This window comes from Leucoraja erinacea, chromosome 21 (assembly GCF_028641065.1).
Source record: "Leucoraja erinacea ecotype New England chromosome 21, Leri_hhj_1, whole genome shotgun sequence".
Lineage (NCBI taxonomy): Eukaryota > Metazoa > Chordata > Chondrichthyes > Rajiformes > Rajidae > Leucoraja > Leucoraja erinaceus.
In genome coordinates, this window is record NC_073397.1 from 16,637,081 (window position 1) to 16,654,832 (window position 17,752).

Genomic DNA, 17,752 nt, shown 5'->3' on the forward strand with positions numbered 1-17,752 from the left:
GTATCATTAAGCTTTGAGAACATACCATGGCTATGAAACGACCGATGAATCGGAAGTACTTCAGATGATCTGGGTTGATGTAAGATGCAGGATTTATTTGCAAGCAATAACTTTCCTTCCCAGCATACTCAAAGAGGCAATACATGGGGTTCAAAACTTCATGGGACAGTAGGAAGAACCATTCCCTATTTAAAAAAAATATCAATATTAGATACACTGAAAAAAAGATGCTAATGTACAATCTGACTTGTTTTTACAAGAAGTGAACATCAAGTGTGGTGGACCAGTCAATCCTTGTTGACCATGGTAGACCTTTTCTGAATTTCATTAAAAACCAAGGATAACAACAGAACAGTAATACGCACCAAAGTTCCCACAAATATTGGAAACAGCACATTTTTTCTTTTAGCTGAAATTAACAGATTGACACACATCTCATCTTGAAAGGGAGTGAATTATTTAAACAGAAACAACAATCGCTGAACAATGTTTCCCCTTTTTGGTGTAAAGTTATTTACATGCCCCACTACATTAACGTAGAAACAGTCCCTTTGGCACACCGAATCCACACCGACCATGATCCTTGCACACTAACACTATCTTATACACACTAAGGACAATTTACAATTTTACCAAGCCAATTGACCTACAAACCTGCATGTCTTTGGAATGTGGGAGGAAACTGGAGCACCCAGAAAAACCCACACAGGTCATGGGGAGAACGTACAAACTCCGTACAGACGACCTTACTAATCATTCTTCCTTCTGAAAATTGATGATTCCATTGAACAAAATTGATATCTTGATACAACTTGCTCCCACGTTGAAGATACTTGCCTTGCCACACCTCCATAATCTAAGCCTTCCTCTCCGGGGAAAATGATCCATAACCTCCTTCGCAGGTCTTGAGGATTGAAGCTCATGATCTGAAACAAGGCAGAGATTAATCTGAGGATATCATCAAATATCTTGCATGGAAATCATGTTTAAAAAAAAAAGCTTTATCTAGAAAGCTATCAGCTTAAAAAATATATTACTTTTCAGGATCTAGGAGTTTATTCCCCATCACCAATTGCCCTCTTAGAGGTGGATGTTCCAGGATTTCGACCTTTGCAAGAATCTTTGTACCCAACAGTATTCATACAACAAGGGAAGCACAATGGTAGAGTTGCCTGTACAGAGTTTGTATGTTTTCCCTGTGACCTGCAGGGTTTTCTCCAAGTTTGCCAGTTTCTTTCCACACCCACAAGACGTACAGGTTTGTAGGTTAAATAACTTTTGTGAATTGTCCCTAGTGTGTAGTATAGTACTAATGTATGGGGTGATCGCTGGTCAGCACAGACTTGGTGCGCCTAATTGCATGGAATGGAAGGATATGGATCATGTACAAGCAAATGAGATCAGTTTAATTGGGCATCATGCACGGCACAAACATCGCGAGCCGAAGGGCCCTTTCCTGTGTTCTATGTAAATGTAGCACTCACACACCAGCACCAATGAAATGGGTGCTAACAGAGACCTTGGATCAGACATACCCAGTAAGATCCCCACACCCCAATCTTCCCAGAAACTTAACTATGAGCATTACCTGCTGAAACGAATCCTCAAACAAAGTTTTCCTGGTCACAGTTATTTTTATGTGCTGAGGCGCAGCCAGTTGCTGGAACACAAAGAATGCTCGTTTACAATCACCTAAAACACACGTTCTTCTTAAAATACTTGCCCAGAATTTCCACCGGGTCTACAAGTCAGCAGAGTCATGTGGGACAACTAGCTGGTTGAAGTGATATTTCTAATCTTACACGGGCCTTGCGCACATTATGATGCTGCATATGGGAGCCGTTGCTTGGAAACACTTTACCACTTGAACTGAATGAAAAGCTGCTTTTACCTGACACCAGAACCTGAAATAGGAGACTTTGGATCTGAAATCACGGACATACGCGATGTTTGGACCGTTCGATCTGAAAAAATAAAGAAAGAAGCTTTGTGAAACTGATTTGTGCTAAGCCTCCATCTGTCAGGAAAGGACACAATGTGCGTGAGTAACTCAATGGCTCAGGCAGCATCTCTGCAGAACAGATAGGTGACGTTTCAGGTCAAGACCCTTCTTCAGATCCGAAACGTCTTCCATCCATGTTCTCCAGAAATGCTACTAGATATTGCTCATGGGTGGTGGTCAAAGCATATATGATAATGGTGTTTAAAAGGGTTTTGGAGAGACATATGGATATACAGGAAATGGTGCGATTGTCTTGACATCATGTACGGCAGAGACACTGTGGGCCATGAAGATTTCAACTCAAAATTATAGGCTAGCTCCTGAATAGAAACAGCATGTAGTTTAGTGTAAATTAGATATGAAAACTAAATTTCATTCCAAATTGGTGCCACTCCAATGTAACGGCATCTCTGACATAATGCAGGAGTGTTTACAACTCCAAATTCTATCTATTTGACAGAACATGCAAGCGTAGCACCCTAGAAAGTCAAGTATGGCATTCACTACATTTAAGCATCTGCTGACGAGGAACAAGGGTTAGAAAAGGTTATTGGGAATGGCTGGTATGTAAATGCCTTTGTCACTTTTCCCCCATTTACTCAATAAATCATGATTAGTGCGTGTCTATCTGTGATAACCAAGGTAAAAACTGAAGTCTCAGAACCTGCAGTAAAGGATTCAGTACCAAGAAAGCCACTATACAACTCAAGAAATGCTTTCTGCTTATATAATTTTAGAAAGGGCAAAAATGATCTTCTTATGGCACAGTCTACTCTCTGTAAAAATTTAGAATGGGTTTGATGCAGGCCAAAACTCTTCACCCATGCTCCATCTAGTTTTTTAGATTTAATTTACAAAGCTAAAATCTTGCAGAGTTGGAAAAATCAAAGAGAAACAAAATACTCAGCCTGCCATGCATTATCGGAGGAGAGATAAACTATGTTAACACTTGAGGGGAATTTTATTTATCTTTGTATTTCATTTCAGCTACAAAGAGCCCATTTGGAGAACATTTGTTCTGTGGGCTTCTGTGTTGTAACAACACACCTATTTGGCACTTCACTCGTGGTACATTCCAGGATCCAGTATTTCACAGCCAGTCAAGGGAGCGCTGAAGGAGCCACTCAGCTGATCTTGGTTGCTCCAGTATAATTAATTATCCACATGCTGGGTAATGGACCTTTTACAGTACCACAAAATCTTTTATTTCTTTACACATTTATTGCATTTAATTATGTTACAAAGTAACTCCTTTGGGGTGCATACAGTAGCTGATAAATCTGCATTTCTATATTAGGAATATGAAAGATTACAATATATTTAGGGTAAAACAATTGTTGATCAAACATTAACTAAAGCATTACTATTTGTGATATTTGTTCCATTGTTGATATGAAGCCTTTAAGTATCCATGATCGCAATGAATGCCTGTGCTGGCTCAAAGGGCCGAATGGCCTACTCCTGCACCTCTTTTCTATGTTTCTATCCAAATGAATAGCTAGGCAAAACTATGACTTAAGATCTCATCTGGAGCATATTTTCATCCAGTAACCAGTATCCAGCAAAGGATTTGATCCTATGAGGGTCATAGAGTCGTACAGCATGAAATCAGGACCTTCGGTCCAACTTGCCCAATTCGCCCAAGATGCCTCATCTACACTAGTCCAACCTGCCTGCGTTTGGCCCATATCCCTTTAAACCTTTCCTGTCCATGTACCTGCCAAAATGTACTTTAAAAGTGACAAGTTTGTTATGCTACTCTGCCCCTCATTACAGTCAATGTTCAGATTTTATTTTTGCACGAGTCATGTGTAATACCAATTGAGAACTTACAGTGCTGACTTGCCAGTACGTGGGTCAATGTATGTTGTTGTTCTTCTATTATGATCCACAAAGTATGGAGCACCGTCGACTGTAAACCGCATCTCCCATCCATCTGGCAAGGGCTTTTCATTGAGAATTCTGCAGGAATAAGCAAGCATACATGAACTGCATGTCTCTTTACTGTGAACAGTATCCAAAGTAATGCAGTGCTAGCTATCCTTTCTTCTCCTGTGATAACTACATCAATGTTGGCTTTTTACTATTCCTGCATTACACATGACACTACAGCCTACCCCCACAAATCACATATTACTGTAGTCAAGATCTTAGTGGGTGAAGACAGATCAAAACATTTCCATTTGAAATTGCTGATATCTGCCTGTTTTATTCAATTTAGTTTGGTTTAGAGACACAGTGTGGAAACAAGAGGCCCTTCGGCCCACATCGATCATTGACCACCCGTACACTAGTTATATGCCATCCCACTTTTGCCCATCACGGGCAATTTACAAAAGCCAATCAACCTACAAATCTGCATATCTTTGGATCTTGGGAGGAAACCGGAGCACCCGGAGAAAACCCACGCAATCACACACGGCAGACTGAGAACCTTCACTGGAGTCAATGGGATCTTAGATCCTGTGCCAATTAAGTTAAAGTGACAAACTGATGTGGAGATCTTCAAAACAGCACCAAGGCTGCTAGGAAATTTACATTCACTTTATTAAAATGTTAGAATTAGTAATGGAGAATTGTCATTAATATTTTTTTTACTGTTTTAAATTGAGGAAGCAAATTTGCCAATGTGACAGGGGTTATGGGGAGAAGGTAGGAGAATGGGGTTGAGAGGGAAAGATAGATCAGCCATGATTGAATGGCGGAGTAGACTTGATGGGCTGAATGGCCTAATTCTGTTCCCATAACTTATGAACTATGACAGCAGCGTGCACTAAATTATTCTTAAATTGCCGTGGTCTTGTAAGTTGCTCTCAAGAATAAATCAAGACTAAATGTAAAATATAACTTCAATAGAACCAGGTTTCATTAGCCATACAGCAACAAGGGAACATTTCCACAGCTCACCTCAAGTCAAATGGATAATGATTTTAAAATTTCAGAAAACGGGCGACTGAAAATCAACCGCAATCCACCCATGACCATGATGAACGCCGTGATTAGTAGCGCTTTACCTGAATCTTTTTTATCTATCATCCTGTAGTTACCTCATTGCATGCTATCACCAACATTCATCTTAGCATCATTCATGTGTTACTCACCCTTCTGTCCTAGGATCCTCCCACTGAGTGGTACGTGTTATGTGGTTTACAAAGTACATTCTGCCATTGTTGTCTGTTCTCTTTTCTATAAGAGTGACATGGAGACTAATTAGTAACTGGTGGCATGTTTCTCATAAATTATCTCCAAAAGGACAAAAAGTGCTGCAGTAACTCAGCAGGTCAGGCAGCCTCTCTGGAGAACATGGATAGGGGATGTTTTGGGTCGAGACCCGTTTTGTGAAGAAAGGTTCTCCAGATCTGCTGCCTGACCTGCTGAGTTACTCCAGTACTTTGTGTTCTTTTGCGTATTATCCACCTTATGCAGTTCTTTATTTCTACATAAACAATCCCCAGAAGGATTTAAATATAAACCGAGTTGCACGTGATTTTAAAGAAACATGCATTTCCCCGCCATCATGTTTAAAGTCTTTCTTACCCCATCCTGATGACAACGGGCCAAGAGGGTCAAATTCAGCAGGCACCACTGGCTCAGGATACTGAAAACAAATTGAAAACAAATTTACCAGATTTTTTCCCTTAAAATAAAGGCAAAGAAACAAGCCACGTATCGAGGAACAACGAAGTGAAAACCTTTGATCTGAACCCATTCCTTCAAAGTTAATGTGAGAGAACTGAAGAAAATCAAGCCAGCCAAGACAACTTAAGACAAGTTTTTCTTTTCAATAAGATTAACCAATGTTATTAATTTAAGTAACAAGAACGAGATAGGTGCAAGAGCAACCTTGGAGTGGAATAATTAATGTCTAGTCATCACAGATAATCATCACATTCATGTTAACAGAATATGGGAACAGATCAATAATAGAGACAGAATCATTGTGTGCTTGGCTTCTGAACAAAGCTTTTTTCAGAAGGAATGAACCCAGGTCTCTGGCGCTGTGCGGCAGCAGCTCTACCAGATAGTCTACTTGTTTTAAATACCAGATAGTCTACTAGTTTTAAATAGGTAGGTTGTTAAAATGATAAGTAGGCTGAACTGAAAAGAATGGAGCTAAACATGTCAGTTTATTGTTGTCACTTAATTGAACCCAGCTCCCTTAGCTCAGGCAGTTACTGAAGCTTCTAGGTTGGATGATGATTCCAGGGTCAGAGCAAAAAGTCAGATGCATTTGCATGCAGAGGTGGAAATCTGGAACATGCGACACACAAACTGCAGCTTGACAGCACATTGCTCCAAATGTGCAGGTGAACTGTCAATGTGATTCAGTCCCACCTCTCTTGAACACGCACCCACACCCAAAATAAATGAAAACAAAAAATATTTAAACTGGTGAGGTGGACATTGGATCAAGGGAGACAAGAATTTTCAACAGATGTCAAAATCATGGTGTTGATTTTTATTTCAATCATTTGTTATCTTTAAAAGTTGCAGAAAAGTTAATTACCGAATAAATAAATCTCTGGTTGAACTGCTGCATGGCTCCCTGAAGCTGATTTCTCTGTGACTGCCATTGCTCAAAGTTCCTGACAGACTCCACTGTAGGCCGCTGCCACGTGGTGGTCCGAGTAATGTGGTCAACGTAGTAAATCCTGTGCCTCTCGTCCACCCTCCGCTCCCAGCTATCAGACAAGAGTTGGAGAAGAAGCAATTAATGACATGAATGCATAGCTTCAGAGTTATGTAAAATAGCAAGCTCCATATTTCCAATTTCAAAGGTTCTTGTGCCAATATTGTTAACTGATTTTTAAGGGAGGGAGGTTAGTGTAGGAAAGTCGATCTCCAGTAAGTGATCAGGCACAACTTATTGATTAGTGGGCTAATACAAGGTGTTGAATGGCTTACACCTACTTGTATTTCTTATGGCTCAGCTTAAATTCATGAATTATGCTGACGCCCATCAACTGGTCATCAGCAAGAGCTCAACAAGCACCAATCACTCATCAGCAAGAGCTCAAGAGTCATGCAGAACCGATAAAGGTCTCACTCGTCCATGCCAATCAAGATGTACCATTTAAATAGTCCCATTTGCCTGAATCGACGCATAACCCTCTAAACGTTTAACCATGTCTTTTAAATGTTGTTATTGCACTCGCCACAGGTAGCTAGCAGTCAGCAGTTGAATCAGATAAATGGATCAAAGGATAGGCTATGCAAGAACATCCAGTCACTGAAGAACATGCTACTTACCCTGGAGGTAATGGTTGTGGTCTTTCCCAGGTTGTTCGCTTCTCAATGTGATCTACAAAATAGAATCTACCCTGTTGATCCGCCCTCTGCTCCCAGCTACAGAAAGAAAATAAGTAAAATCTGCTGTTATACTGTCAGAGCAAAGCGGCATATAAACAAATGTTAAATTTCTCTCTCTTCACATCCTTCCTCCAGCTATCAACGGAAGTAATTCAAGGAATAGCAATGCAGCAAGTCAATAACTAGCTATCCCTAACCACATTTATAGTTGCAAGCTTATTCAGAAGATTTTGCTCTTCAATAAAAACACATCTTAGATGTCTAATTGCTATTATTTTCAAACAAAACAAACCAGTTTTCTTTGTATTCACGACTGACCAGCATCAAAATCTCTACAAAGGTTTGGTTTGGAGATGGAGCATGGAAACAGGCCCTTCAAGTCCATGCCGACCAGCAATCAACCGTGCACTACTTCTATCTTACATGCAGGGGACAATTTACAGAAGGCAATTAACGTACAAACTTGCTAGTCTTTGGAATGTGGGAGCAAACCGGAGTACCCAGAGAAAACCCATGCGGTCACAGGGAGAACGCGCAAACTCCGTACAGACAGCACCTATAGTCAAGAGCGAACCTGGGTCGCTGACACTGTACCATGCCACTGCGCCACCGTGACGCCCCAAAAGGAGAGAAATTTCAGTTGTTTTGTTTCTAAATGAACTAATCGTCGTATCAATTGTGCAGTTTCACCTAACTCAAATTCTCTGTCCTTGTTATGATTCTCGTACCTTTATTTTGGTATTCAGGCAGGTGAAAAGTGATCCAATTTGGTTCAAGATACAAAGACAACATGAATGGAATGACACAATTTTAAATCAGGTACAAGACCAAACTTACTTGAGGTACATTCTTCAAGTTTTTGATAGAATAACTAAAGTGAAAAAGATTTCCAGTAAAGGAAAGTGAACAGGGGGCATGGATTTAAGGTGGCCCACACAAAACAAAACCTTCAAAACCAACCCAGTCCATTTAGTTTCCTGGGAGGCACAGATTGAAAAAGATGGTTGGAGTTGATGAGTTTTGTTCTCTCTCAGTTTTAATCGTCCTCCTTTTATTTTGCATTTTCTGTATTTATGTCAATAATAACTTAAACAAGAATGGACACTATTTGCCATGGCGAAAAGCTTCAATGCCATCTTTTCCACGATTCCACCCATGCGGCACCGTGGCGCAGCAGTAGAGGATAGTGTTAGTGTACGGGGAACACTGTTAGCACAGGCTCGGTGGGCCAAAGGGTCTGTTTTCATGCTTTCTCTCTAAACGAAACTCTAATTAAAAAAGCAAAATGGCATTTTTCAAGACATTTAAGGAATACGATTTGAAAATTGCTGACAGTGGCCATTAGTCAAAGGCGAGGAGATTGGGATGTGGGAAGTTTGGACCAAGGAATCAACAGACTTGGTCTCTTTCAACGCTCTATGCTTCAGTAATTCCATCACAACTTTGCATTCAATAGAGGCGGCTTGGTAGCGCAGCAGTAAAGTTGCTGCTTTACAGTGCCAGAGACCCGGGTTCGATCTGACTACGGGTGCTGTCTGTACGGAGTTTATACATTCTCCCTGTGACCACGTGGGTTTTCCCTGGCTGCTCAGGTTTCCTCCCACACTCCAAAGTACAGGTTTGTAGGTTAATTGGTCTTGGTAAAGATTGTAAATTGTCCTTTGTGTTTAGGAGAGTGTTGGTGTACGCGAATCGCTGGTTGGCGTGTACTCGAGGGCCGGAGGGAATGTTTCCACGCTGTATCTCTAAACTAAACTAAATTCATCAGCAAATACACAAGGATAAAATCAAAGCTGTCCCAATGTGTGTTCCATCTATGTTCAGTAAATGCCTCCAGCCAAATCATTCATTTTATTACTTTACATATTGCTTTCTGAGCGCCAGTACAACAAGATTTAAAGACCGACCAACCTTCTTCATGCAATTGAATTAGATACCTCTTCCTTTGTAGAGTGTCCAGCATTAAAGTCAACACCAGGTAGACAAAAGTGCTGGAGAAACTCAGCGGGTGCAGCAGCATCTATGGAGTGAAGGAAATAGGCAACGTTTCGGTCCGAAACCCTTCTTCAGACTGATGTCTGACCTCTCAGTTTGAAGAAGGGGTTCGGCCCGAAACGTTGCCCATTTCCTTCGCTCCATAGATGCTGCTGCACCCGCTGAATTTCTCCAGCACCTTTGTCTACCTTCGATTTTCCAGCATCTGCAGTTCCTTCTTAAACATTAAAGTCAATACCATGCATGTGGCTTTGCGATGGCAAGTGACTCCTGTGAGAGTTATCAGCTGGACATATTTCCATTCAAGTTTGCACATAAGCTAAATTTCCGATTCAACATGCATTGCAAAAAAACGTTGTGAATGCTCTGATGATCAAAATGAGACCTCTACTACTCCATGCAGGTGGCAACAGTGAGCCGAGGGTGAGGTTTCTTACGAGCAAATTAATATCAACTGCACGGTGCTAATCTGGGTGTGGCTGGATGAATGGAAGCAACCCTACTAAATATGTAAATATATTAATATGTAGTCTGTGAAGGATAATATTTTGACTTTGCCCCAATGCTTAGATTTAGAGATGCAGCATGGAAACAGGCCCTTCGGTCCATCGTGTTCACTCTGACCATTCACACTAATTTTATGTAATCACACTTTTCCACTCCCTAAACACTAAGGGCTATTTACAAAAGCCAATTAACTTACAAACCCTCACATCTTTGGGATGTGGGAGGAAACCGGAGCACCCGGAGGAATCGGACGCGGTCACAGGGAGATCAAGCACAGCACATACACAGCATCCAAGGTTAGGATTGAACCTGGGTCTCCAGGACTGAGGCAGCAGCTCCATCAGCTGCGCCACTGTGATGCCAGCAATGTATTTGTTGAGTGTGCCCAAGATGAATAGTCAATTGTCAATGTTTACATAGCAAAATAATGAAAGCACACAACAGAGGCTAATGCCATCATGTCCATGTCTCTGCCCGTTGACTCTTAAATATACATTTTATCTGCCCAGCGAATCATCCATTAAATTCAGCAAATCAACTAGGCAAGTAGGATTAAGTTGCATTAAGGGATATTCAAGATGGCTTTCTGCAAGGGAGGTCTTGTCTCCTAAATTTGATTGAGATTTTTGTTGAGGAGGCGATGTAGATGATTAATGAGGGCACAGCAATAGATGTTATCCTCAAAGACCAGTAAAGCATTTAAAAAAGTAATTTTCTGGGAGGAAACCACAGCACCCAGAGAAACCCCACGCTGTCACAGGTCATTGGTGCGGTGAGGCAGCAGCTCTACTTGTAAAATGTTTACTCCTGTTACCGGATCCTAAACATGTGAATGAAAACATCAAGCACCTGTCAAAGTCAACTTGGTTTGCTATATTTCCAGCACACATTGCTCCATGGAATCACAGGAATCATTTACTCCATTAAAACTATTTGGGACTTCCAAAGTTGGAAACGTACCAGGGAGGCCAGTATGTCTAACCCGGCCCAATCGAAGGAGAAAATATTTCAAATTGCAATCTTTTCCCACAATTAATGTGAGAAAAGCATTAAAAAAAAATTAACATTAAGTGCATCTTACAAAATGAATCTCACCCAGGTGGAAGTGGACCCTTGCTCACTCTGCTTAGTGCAAGATCACCGGGAGATATGGATTCAGTTGGTGGTGCTAGGCTGGGTGGTGGTTCTGACAAGTTTGTAGCAGACGTCGAAGGCACAGTGTTTGTGACAGTTGGGACGGTAGCGGATGAGGACCCATTCTCCATCGGAACCGAATACCCATTTTCATACACTGTGGGAGAACAGAAGTTAAAGGATTTGCACAAATAACAAATACTATACTTCGTATAGCATGTTAATGCTTTATTCCATATGTGGTCCAATAACAATTTTTTTGCAAATTCTGAAAAACTTTTCATGGCCATCAATATAAACAGGGATACAGCACAGAAACAGGCCCTTTGCCCCACTGAGTCCACGCCGACCAGCGATCACCCCATACACTAACACTATCCCACACATTAAAGACATTTTTTTATTACAACTTAACAAATCAATGGCAGCCTCACTTACAGTCTATCTGTTCTTTTTGTCTTTTTTGTTGTTATTTTTAGGGTGTTTAAAACGTATGTGTTAATGTTCTCTGGTTTATTTATGTGAGGGGTGGGGGAGGGGGTCAGGGGAAACTTTTTTCAATCTCTTACTTTGCCGGAGATTGTTTTCCGGATTGTATCTCCGGTCGCTTTGCAGCCTAACATCGTGGAGCTGGAGGTCTTGCTTGGGACTGACTTTGAGCACCACAGCGGGGTGTGGACTTACCATCCGATTCCTTGCCTAGGATCGACACACCAAACAGGGCCTGCAGACTTTAACATCAAGGAGCTTGAGTCTCGGTTTGAGACTGGCATTGGGAAACTCCAAAAGCCGCACGAAGTTCGACTAGCCCCGACCCGGGGTAGATCACCCGGTGTGGGGATGTTGAGATTCCCCTCTCCCGCCCCCCCCCCAGATGCAGGAGACTGATTGCCCTGACAGGGAGGCCCTCCGCCGACTACGGGAGTAAGATTGTCCCGTCAACGTAAGGTTAGAGGCCCCCAACTGCTGGAGGACAAAAGTAGAGATTGAACTTTTTTTTCGCCTTCCATCACAGTGAGGAATACAGAGTAGTCACTGTGGTGGATGTTCATGTTAAAATGTATTTTGTGTGTTGTGGCTTTTTATTGGTATGACTGTATGGCAAATCAAATTCCTCATATGTTGCAAAACATACTTGGCTAATAAAGTATAATGATTATGATCCAATTAACCTACAAACATGTATGTCATTGATGTGCGGGAGGAAACTGGGCACCCGGACAGAGAGAAGGTACAAACTCGGTACAGACAGCCCATACAATCAGGATTGAACCTGGGCCTCTGGCATTGTAAGGCAGCTACTCTACCGCTGCGCAACTGTGCTGCCCACTTCCGCAAACTGCTACAGCTCCACACCCTACAAAATGTCCTTGAGGCTCCTCTGAACCTCCTTATGTTCCAACCCTAAACTACAAGAGCAGAACAATTAAAACTGCATCAAAAACTCATTTAAAGAGAGAAAAGAAAAAAGAGGTTGAATTCAGAGCTAAAAATAGTAGGCCTTGTTTCTGAGGTGGCAAATTCTTGAAGAGATTGTTCCAACATTTTGTGCATTATTTGGCTTGGCATACTTCGATCAAGGCAAGGCCGTTACTTCAGGATTTGAACAATGCTAATGCCCGCCCCACTTAGGAAACCTGAACGGAAACCGCTGGAGACATTGCGCCCCACCCAAGGTTTCTGTGCGGTTCCTGGAGGTTTTTGTCAGTCTCCCTAATGGTCGAAAGTGGTTTCTGCTTCTTCTATGTTCCGGCGATTATTTAAAAAAATTAAAAACCGGCCGTGAGTACAAATAGGTTGCCGTTTTAAAAATCGGTCAATTTTTTAGCCAGTTGCGATGCTAGTTGAAGGGGGTTGCCGGAGGTTGCAGGTAGTGGAAGGTCTTACCTGCAACCTCCGGCAACCACCACCAACTAGCATCATTTTGTACATAAAATGCTGGAGTAACTCAGCGGGACAGACAGCAGCTCTGAAGAGAAGGAATGGGTGACCTTTCGGGTTGAGACCCTTCTTCAGACTATGACCTACTCCAGCATTTTGTGTCTATCTCCAATGAAAGATAGTGGGAAGGTCTCCAATGATGTAGATGGGAGGTCATCACTGATCTCTAGAAGGTGTGCAGGCTGACAGCTGTTCACCCTAGCAAAACCTCAAATGCAGAAATCACATGCTGTTACAAAAAACAATGATGGGAACTTAAATTAGGAACTGACTGACAAGAATTCAGATTATATTACCAGTCCTAAAGATTACATTTGGGTTTAAAAGTAATATTTATTTAATCAATAAAAAAAGTTAATTCCACCTTTTTAAAAAAAAACGCAATTAAACAATACATTAGATTTTTATGGTAGACAAATTAATTATCTGTGTACATTTTCTACACCAAAATTCCACAAGGCTTGCCAAAGCAATGTTAAAATGTGTCTGAGGAAGAGTCCCTAAATATCACATATCCATGTTCTCCAGAGATGCTACCAGACCTACTGAGTTTCTTCAGCACTGTGTGTCATTTTGGAATAGCAATTCTTGTGTTTACACTCAATCATAATTATTTACACTCCATTAAATGACAATCCTTTTCGAAGAATGTAGCATTAAAAGTTCTAGGCGCAAGGTATTTACGAAAAAAAACGTAGTGCTGGAGTAACTCGGCAGGTCAAGCAGCATCTCTGGAGGACATGGATAGGTGATGTTTTATGTCTGGATCCTTCTTCAAATTCTAGGCTTTGAATGCTTTCTAGGCTCTCCGCCACCAACACAATGGTAGGAGGATGGCTGAATGGTGAAAGTCTAAAAATAAATATCAAAGAGATGTGCCAGCTCAAAGCCAAATATTGCAACCATTGGAGCTTTTGCCTTAGAACAAAGTAGTTCTACCCAGAAGAGGATCAGTGAGCAAAGAATTGGAAGTCAGAGGTATTGGATTTTGGGATGCCAAACCGGGGCATGATCTACATGGTAAATGGCAAGTCTCTGGGGAGTGTTGTAAAGCACAGGAATCTCTAAAAGTGCAGGGATATTGTTCCTTGGAAGTGGTATCCCAGGTAGATAAGTTGGTCAAGAAGGCATTTTTGTACAAGATGTTGGCGAGGCCACAGCTGGAGTATTGTGTTCAGTTTTGGCCACCTTTCCATAGGAAAGATATTAAGCTGGAAAGAGTGCAGAGAAGATTTCCGAGAATGTTTTCAGGACTAGAGGGCCTGAGCTATAGATCATTGCTCGGCCTCTTTGGAGCGCAGGAGGCTGAGCAATGATTTAATAGAGATGTATATGATCAAGAGCAGAATGAATAGAGTAGATGCACAGCCTTTTACCCAAAGTCGGGGAATCAAGAACCAGAGGACATTGGTTTAAGGTGAGAGGGGAAAGATTTACTAAGGAACCCAAGGGTTTTCACTCACTGTGGTAGGTTAATGGAACGAGCTGCCAAAGGAGGTAGATGAGGCATTTGGACAGGTACATGGATAGGAACGGTTTAGATGGATATGGGCTAAATGCGGGCAGGTGCGACTAGTGTAAATGGGGCATCTTGGTCGGTGTGGGCAAGTTGGGCTGAAGGGCCTGATTCCGTGCTGTATGATTATGATTTAAGAATCAAAATTACATTGTAAATTAAATTGCACTTCAGAGATACTCTATGATTTACCTGGTATAGTGTCAGGTCTGGAAGGGACAGGAGGTGGAGGCCGTAAGGGTCTCGGTGGCCTTATGGGCATTGAGTTTGGAGACGGTGATGGAGTACCTCTGCCATTTACGTTATGTTCACCAGCAGAGCCAGAGTCCACCGAGCCTTCTTGTGAGATGGCGTCACCATTTGCACTGGAAGAGATCAGACACTTGATCAAAATTCTGGCACGCAGAAAGAAATTAAACTCAACCGATACTCTCCATGTCAAATCATCAACAATAAAAAGATTTTCAAAATAACCTGCATCGAGATATAATATCCTATGAACCCTTACACAAAAAGGGCTGTGATTTAGAACATATGCAAGTTACATTGGCTGCAGTAGTCTTAGATAAAAACAGAATGTTGACATACAAAAATTAAAACATCATTTTCTCTCCCACACCCTGAAAGCACCAATTCATTGGCAATATTCTGGAGTAACTCAGCAGGTCAGGCGTGCTGCCGGGAGAAAATGGATAGGAGATGTTTCGGGCCGGGACCCTTCTTTTCCACAGAACATGGAACCGTGCATAACAGGAACAGGCTTATCGGCCCACAATATCTCTGCTGAACATAATGTACTACATTGTTGGTGGCTGGAATAATGCATCTTCGACAATAGCCGTGGACAGTGCATCTGTAATTTCAATATGCATTGAGGGATAATGTTTATGAATTAAGATAAAAATGGGCTAAATTGTAAAAATGTTTGGGGGGGGGGGGGGGGGTGGTAAGCAATCTCACCATATAATAACATACAATCCACAACACAGAGAAACAAATCTGATGATACTACTATTATCTAAAATATTGATTTTTAAGTCCAATGTTTATGAGCATTACAAATCAGCGTGACTTCATCAGTCCCCATTAACTTTTCACATTTTTGGTGAAATTATGATGTCAAAGTTAATCTGTGCAACTGGTGTTTTAGTAGATCAGAATGAAATGGAGGTGGTGCTGCACAGTGCCATGAAGTCTGACAAGTAACAACGACAAACTGAAATTATATCGCCTCTTAATTATAGCAGAGTTCCCAAGGTGCTTCTTAGGAGCACAGTCAAATAAGATTTGACACCAAGCTACACAAGCAGCTGCCAGGAACATTAAACTGTCTTAGATAGAAAGGAGAGTTTAAATGAGTGTGATTGGTGAATTACATAAATTCTAAGATTTGTCCACGTCACACAGACATTGACGTGGGCTGAAAGATTATTAGGAGGCCCCACCCATTCTGTTCTCTTCAACTTGAATTCGTGCCAAATTCAAGTTGAAGGGAACAAATTGGGAGAGGCCTCCTAATAATGAACCAGGAAAGGAAAATCCAGTCATAAAAAACTTGAACGAGCGTTTCAGAGATCAACCCACAGTTGGGGGATAGTGAACCCATATTTTGACAGTGGAAAATGGTGGAATTAGTCGCGGAACAAATGCGGTGTTAAGCTAAAGAAAAATGTAACGCTACAAATGCAAACATTCGGATGCGGTTTCAGAGAACAAAGGTGCTTAGAGACTGGAACAGAGAATAAAGAAAATTAAATCAGTTTTGCCAATAGTTGGATGGAAGGAATTTGCAATGTCAGAAATTCAATGGCAACATAATATAGTTACTTGAATAGTAAGGGAAGACTTCAGTTGATAGCTCGAATAGCTCAGTGGGATCCACACCTTTGGGTCAGTTCAACAATAAAATGCATGGTGACAAAAAGAATGGTTAGATGGCAAGGTCCCCTGCCATGCCAAAGGCCGCTATCGTCCTTTAGAACTTGAAAGGTTTTATTTGCATCATTTTTTTTGAGATTGTCCAATTTTGTACCAAAAATGGAGTACCCTTGGTACTGAAAAATACTTCGTAAAACATCCTAAATTGCCAGGGTGAGTAGAGTGATTTTTATCTCTTTTTAAATATGAATGCACAGGATTAGAAATGTGTTGAAAATATGGATTAATAGCTTGGTGATACTGAACTTAGATATCAATAGTCTGTAATATCACACAATAGGCACGCTCACAACACTCGGTACTGAGCAGGTCACGTGTATAGACACACTCACAACACACGGTGCTGAGCAGGTCACGTGTGTATAGACACGCTCACAACACGCATTATTGAGCAGGTCACGTGTATAGACACACTCACAACACGCGGTGCTGAGCAGGTCACGTGTGTATAGACACGTCAAGTGTAAAGTACAAATAAGGAACTGAAGATGCTGGATTACTTGGAAACTCATTAAAAAGAGTAGTTTAAAGGGGGCTTGGGAAAATGTACTACAGATTTAAAACACTCTCATCCAGTACCCTTAGGATCTGAAAATCCAGACCACAGAAATTGCTCCCGATCATCTTCCTCTGAGCAGGAGGAAGTATAAGATTGACATAAAGAGCTGGAATAACTCAGCGAGTTACTGCCTGATGCTGCCTGATCTGCTGAGTCACTCCAGCATTTTGTGTCCATCTTTAGTATAAACCAGTATATGCATTCCTTTATATTATGTTCTTAGGCACTTCCTGGGTTAAGCAAGGGTTCTGAGAACTGTCAGTAACATGAAGTTTCTGTCAGTCAGAAATGTTGTCGGCTGAGATTGTAAAAGTGGCCTAAGTAGGTTAATTTACTAGAGACCTTAGTTAAAATTAGTTACCTTTAGATTTGTACTCCAGATTCAACACATGCCAGACTACAGGAATTACCAGCCCATAGATTACCAGACTGGAGGGTTTCAACCGTGCCATGGCTGTGGCTTTTTACTACAATAAAACTGGATCAAATGGGTAAGTACAATAATAATGCTTTTGTTGGGATAGATTTCAAACCGACTATAATGCTTCAACAGGCCCTTCGGCCCTCTGAGTCCACGTCAACGAACGATCACCCCCTACACTAACACACACTGGGGACAATTTACAGAAGCCAATTAATCTACAACCTGTAGATCTTTGGAGTGTGGGAGAAAACCAGAGCACACGAATAATAGATTTCAATCAACTATAATGCGAAATAATGATTTCTGAATCTTTTGCTTTATTGCTTGACTGTGGATGTGCATCATCGTGGTCTGTAAAACAGGGAGGGATCTTTGTTCGTTCTTGTAGTAGTATTATTTACTAGAAAATAAATGAAAGATCTCTAC

At 41.4% G+C, this 17,752-nt stretch overlaps 1 protein-coding gene across 1 annotated transcript in view; it reads right to left on the reverse strand.

Moving 5' to 3' along the window:
• The window catches only part of LOC129707300 (E3 ubiquitin-protein ligase Itchy-like), an 82,887-nt gene that overhangs the window by 27,001 nt on the left and 38,134 nt on the right, over window positions 1-17,752 (reverse strand). The window contains exons 7-17 of the mRNA XM_055652238.1: window positions 14,598-14,770; window positions 10,910-11,105; window positions 7,253-7,348; window positions 6,510-6,684; window positions 5,540-5,600; window positions 5,104-5,188; window positions 3,836-3,964; window positions 1,892-1,964; window positions 1,589-1,660; window positions 838-926; window positions 26-185 (exon numbers count right to left, since the gene is read on the reverse strand). Of these exons, the coding sequence (XP_055508213.1) occupies window positions 26-185; window positions 838-926; window positions 1,589-1,660; window positions 1,892-1,964; window positions 3,836-3,964; window positions 5,104-5,188; window positions 5,540-5,600; window positions 6,510-6,684; window positions 7,253-7,348; window positions 10,910-11,105; window positions 14,598-14,770 (1,309 nt within the window). The remainder of the gene's footprint in view (window positions 1-25; window positions 186-837; window positions 927-1,588; window positions 1,661-1,891; window positions 1,965-3,835; window positions 3,965-5,103; window positions 5,189-5,539; window positions 5,601-6,509; window positions 6,685-7,252; window positions 7,349-10,909; window positions 11,106-14,597; window positions 14,771-17,752) is intronic.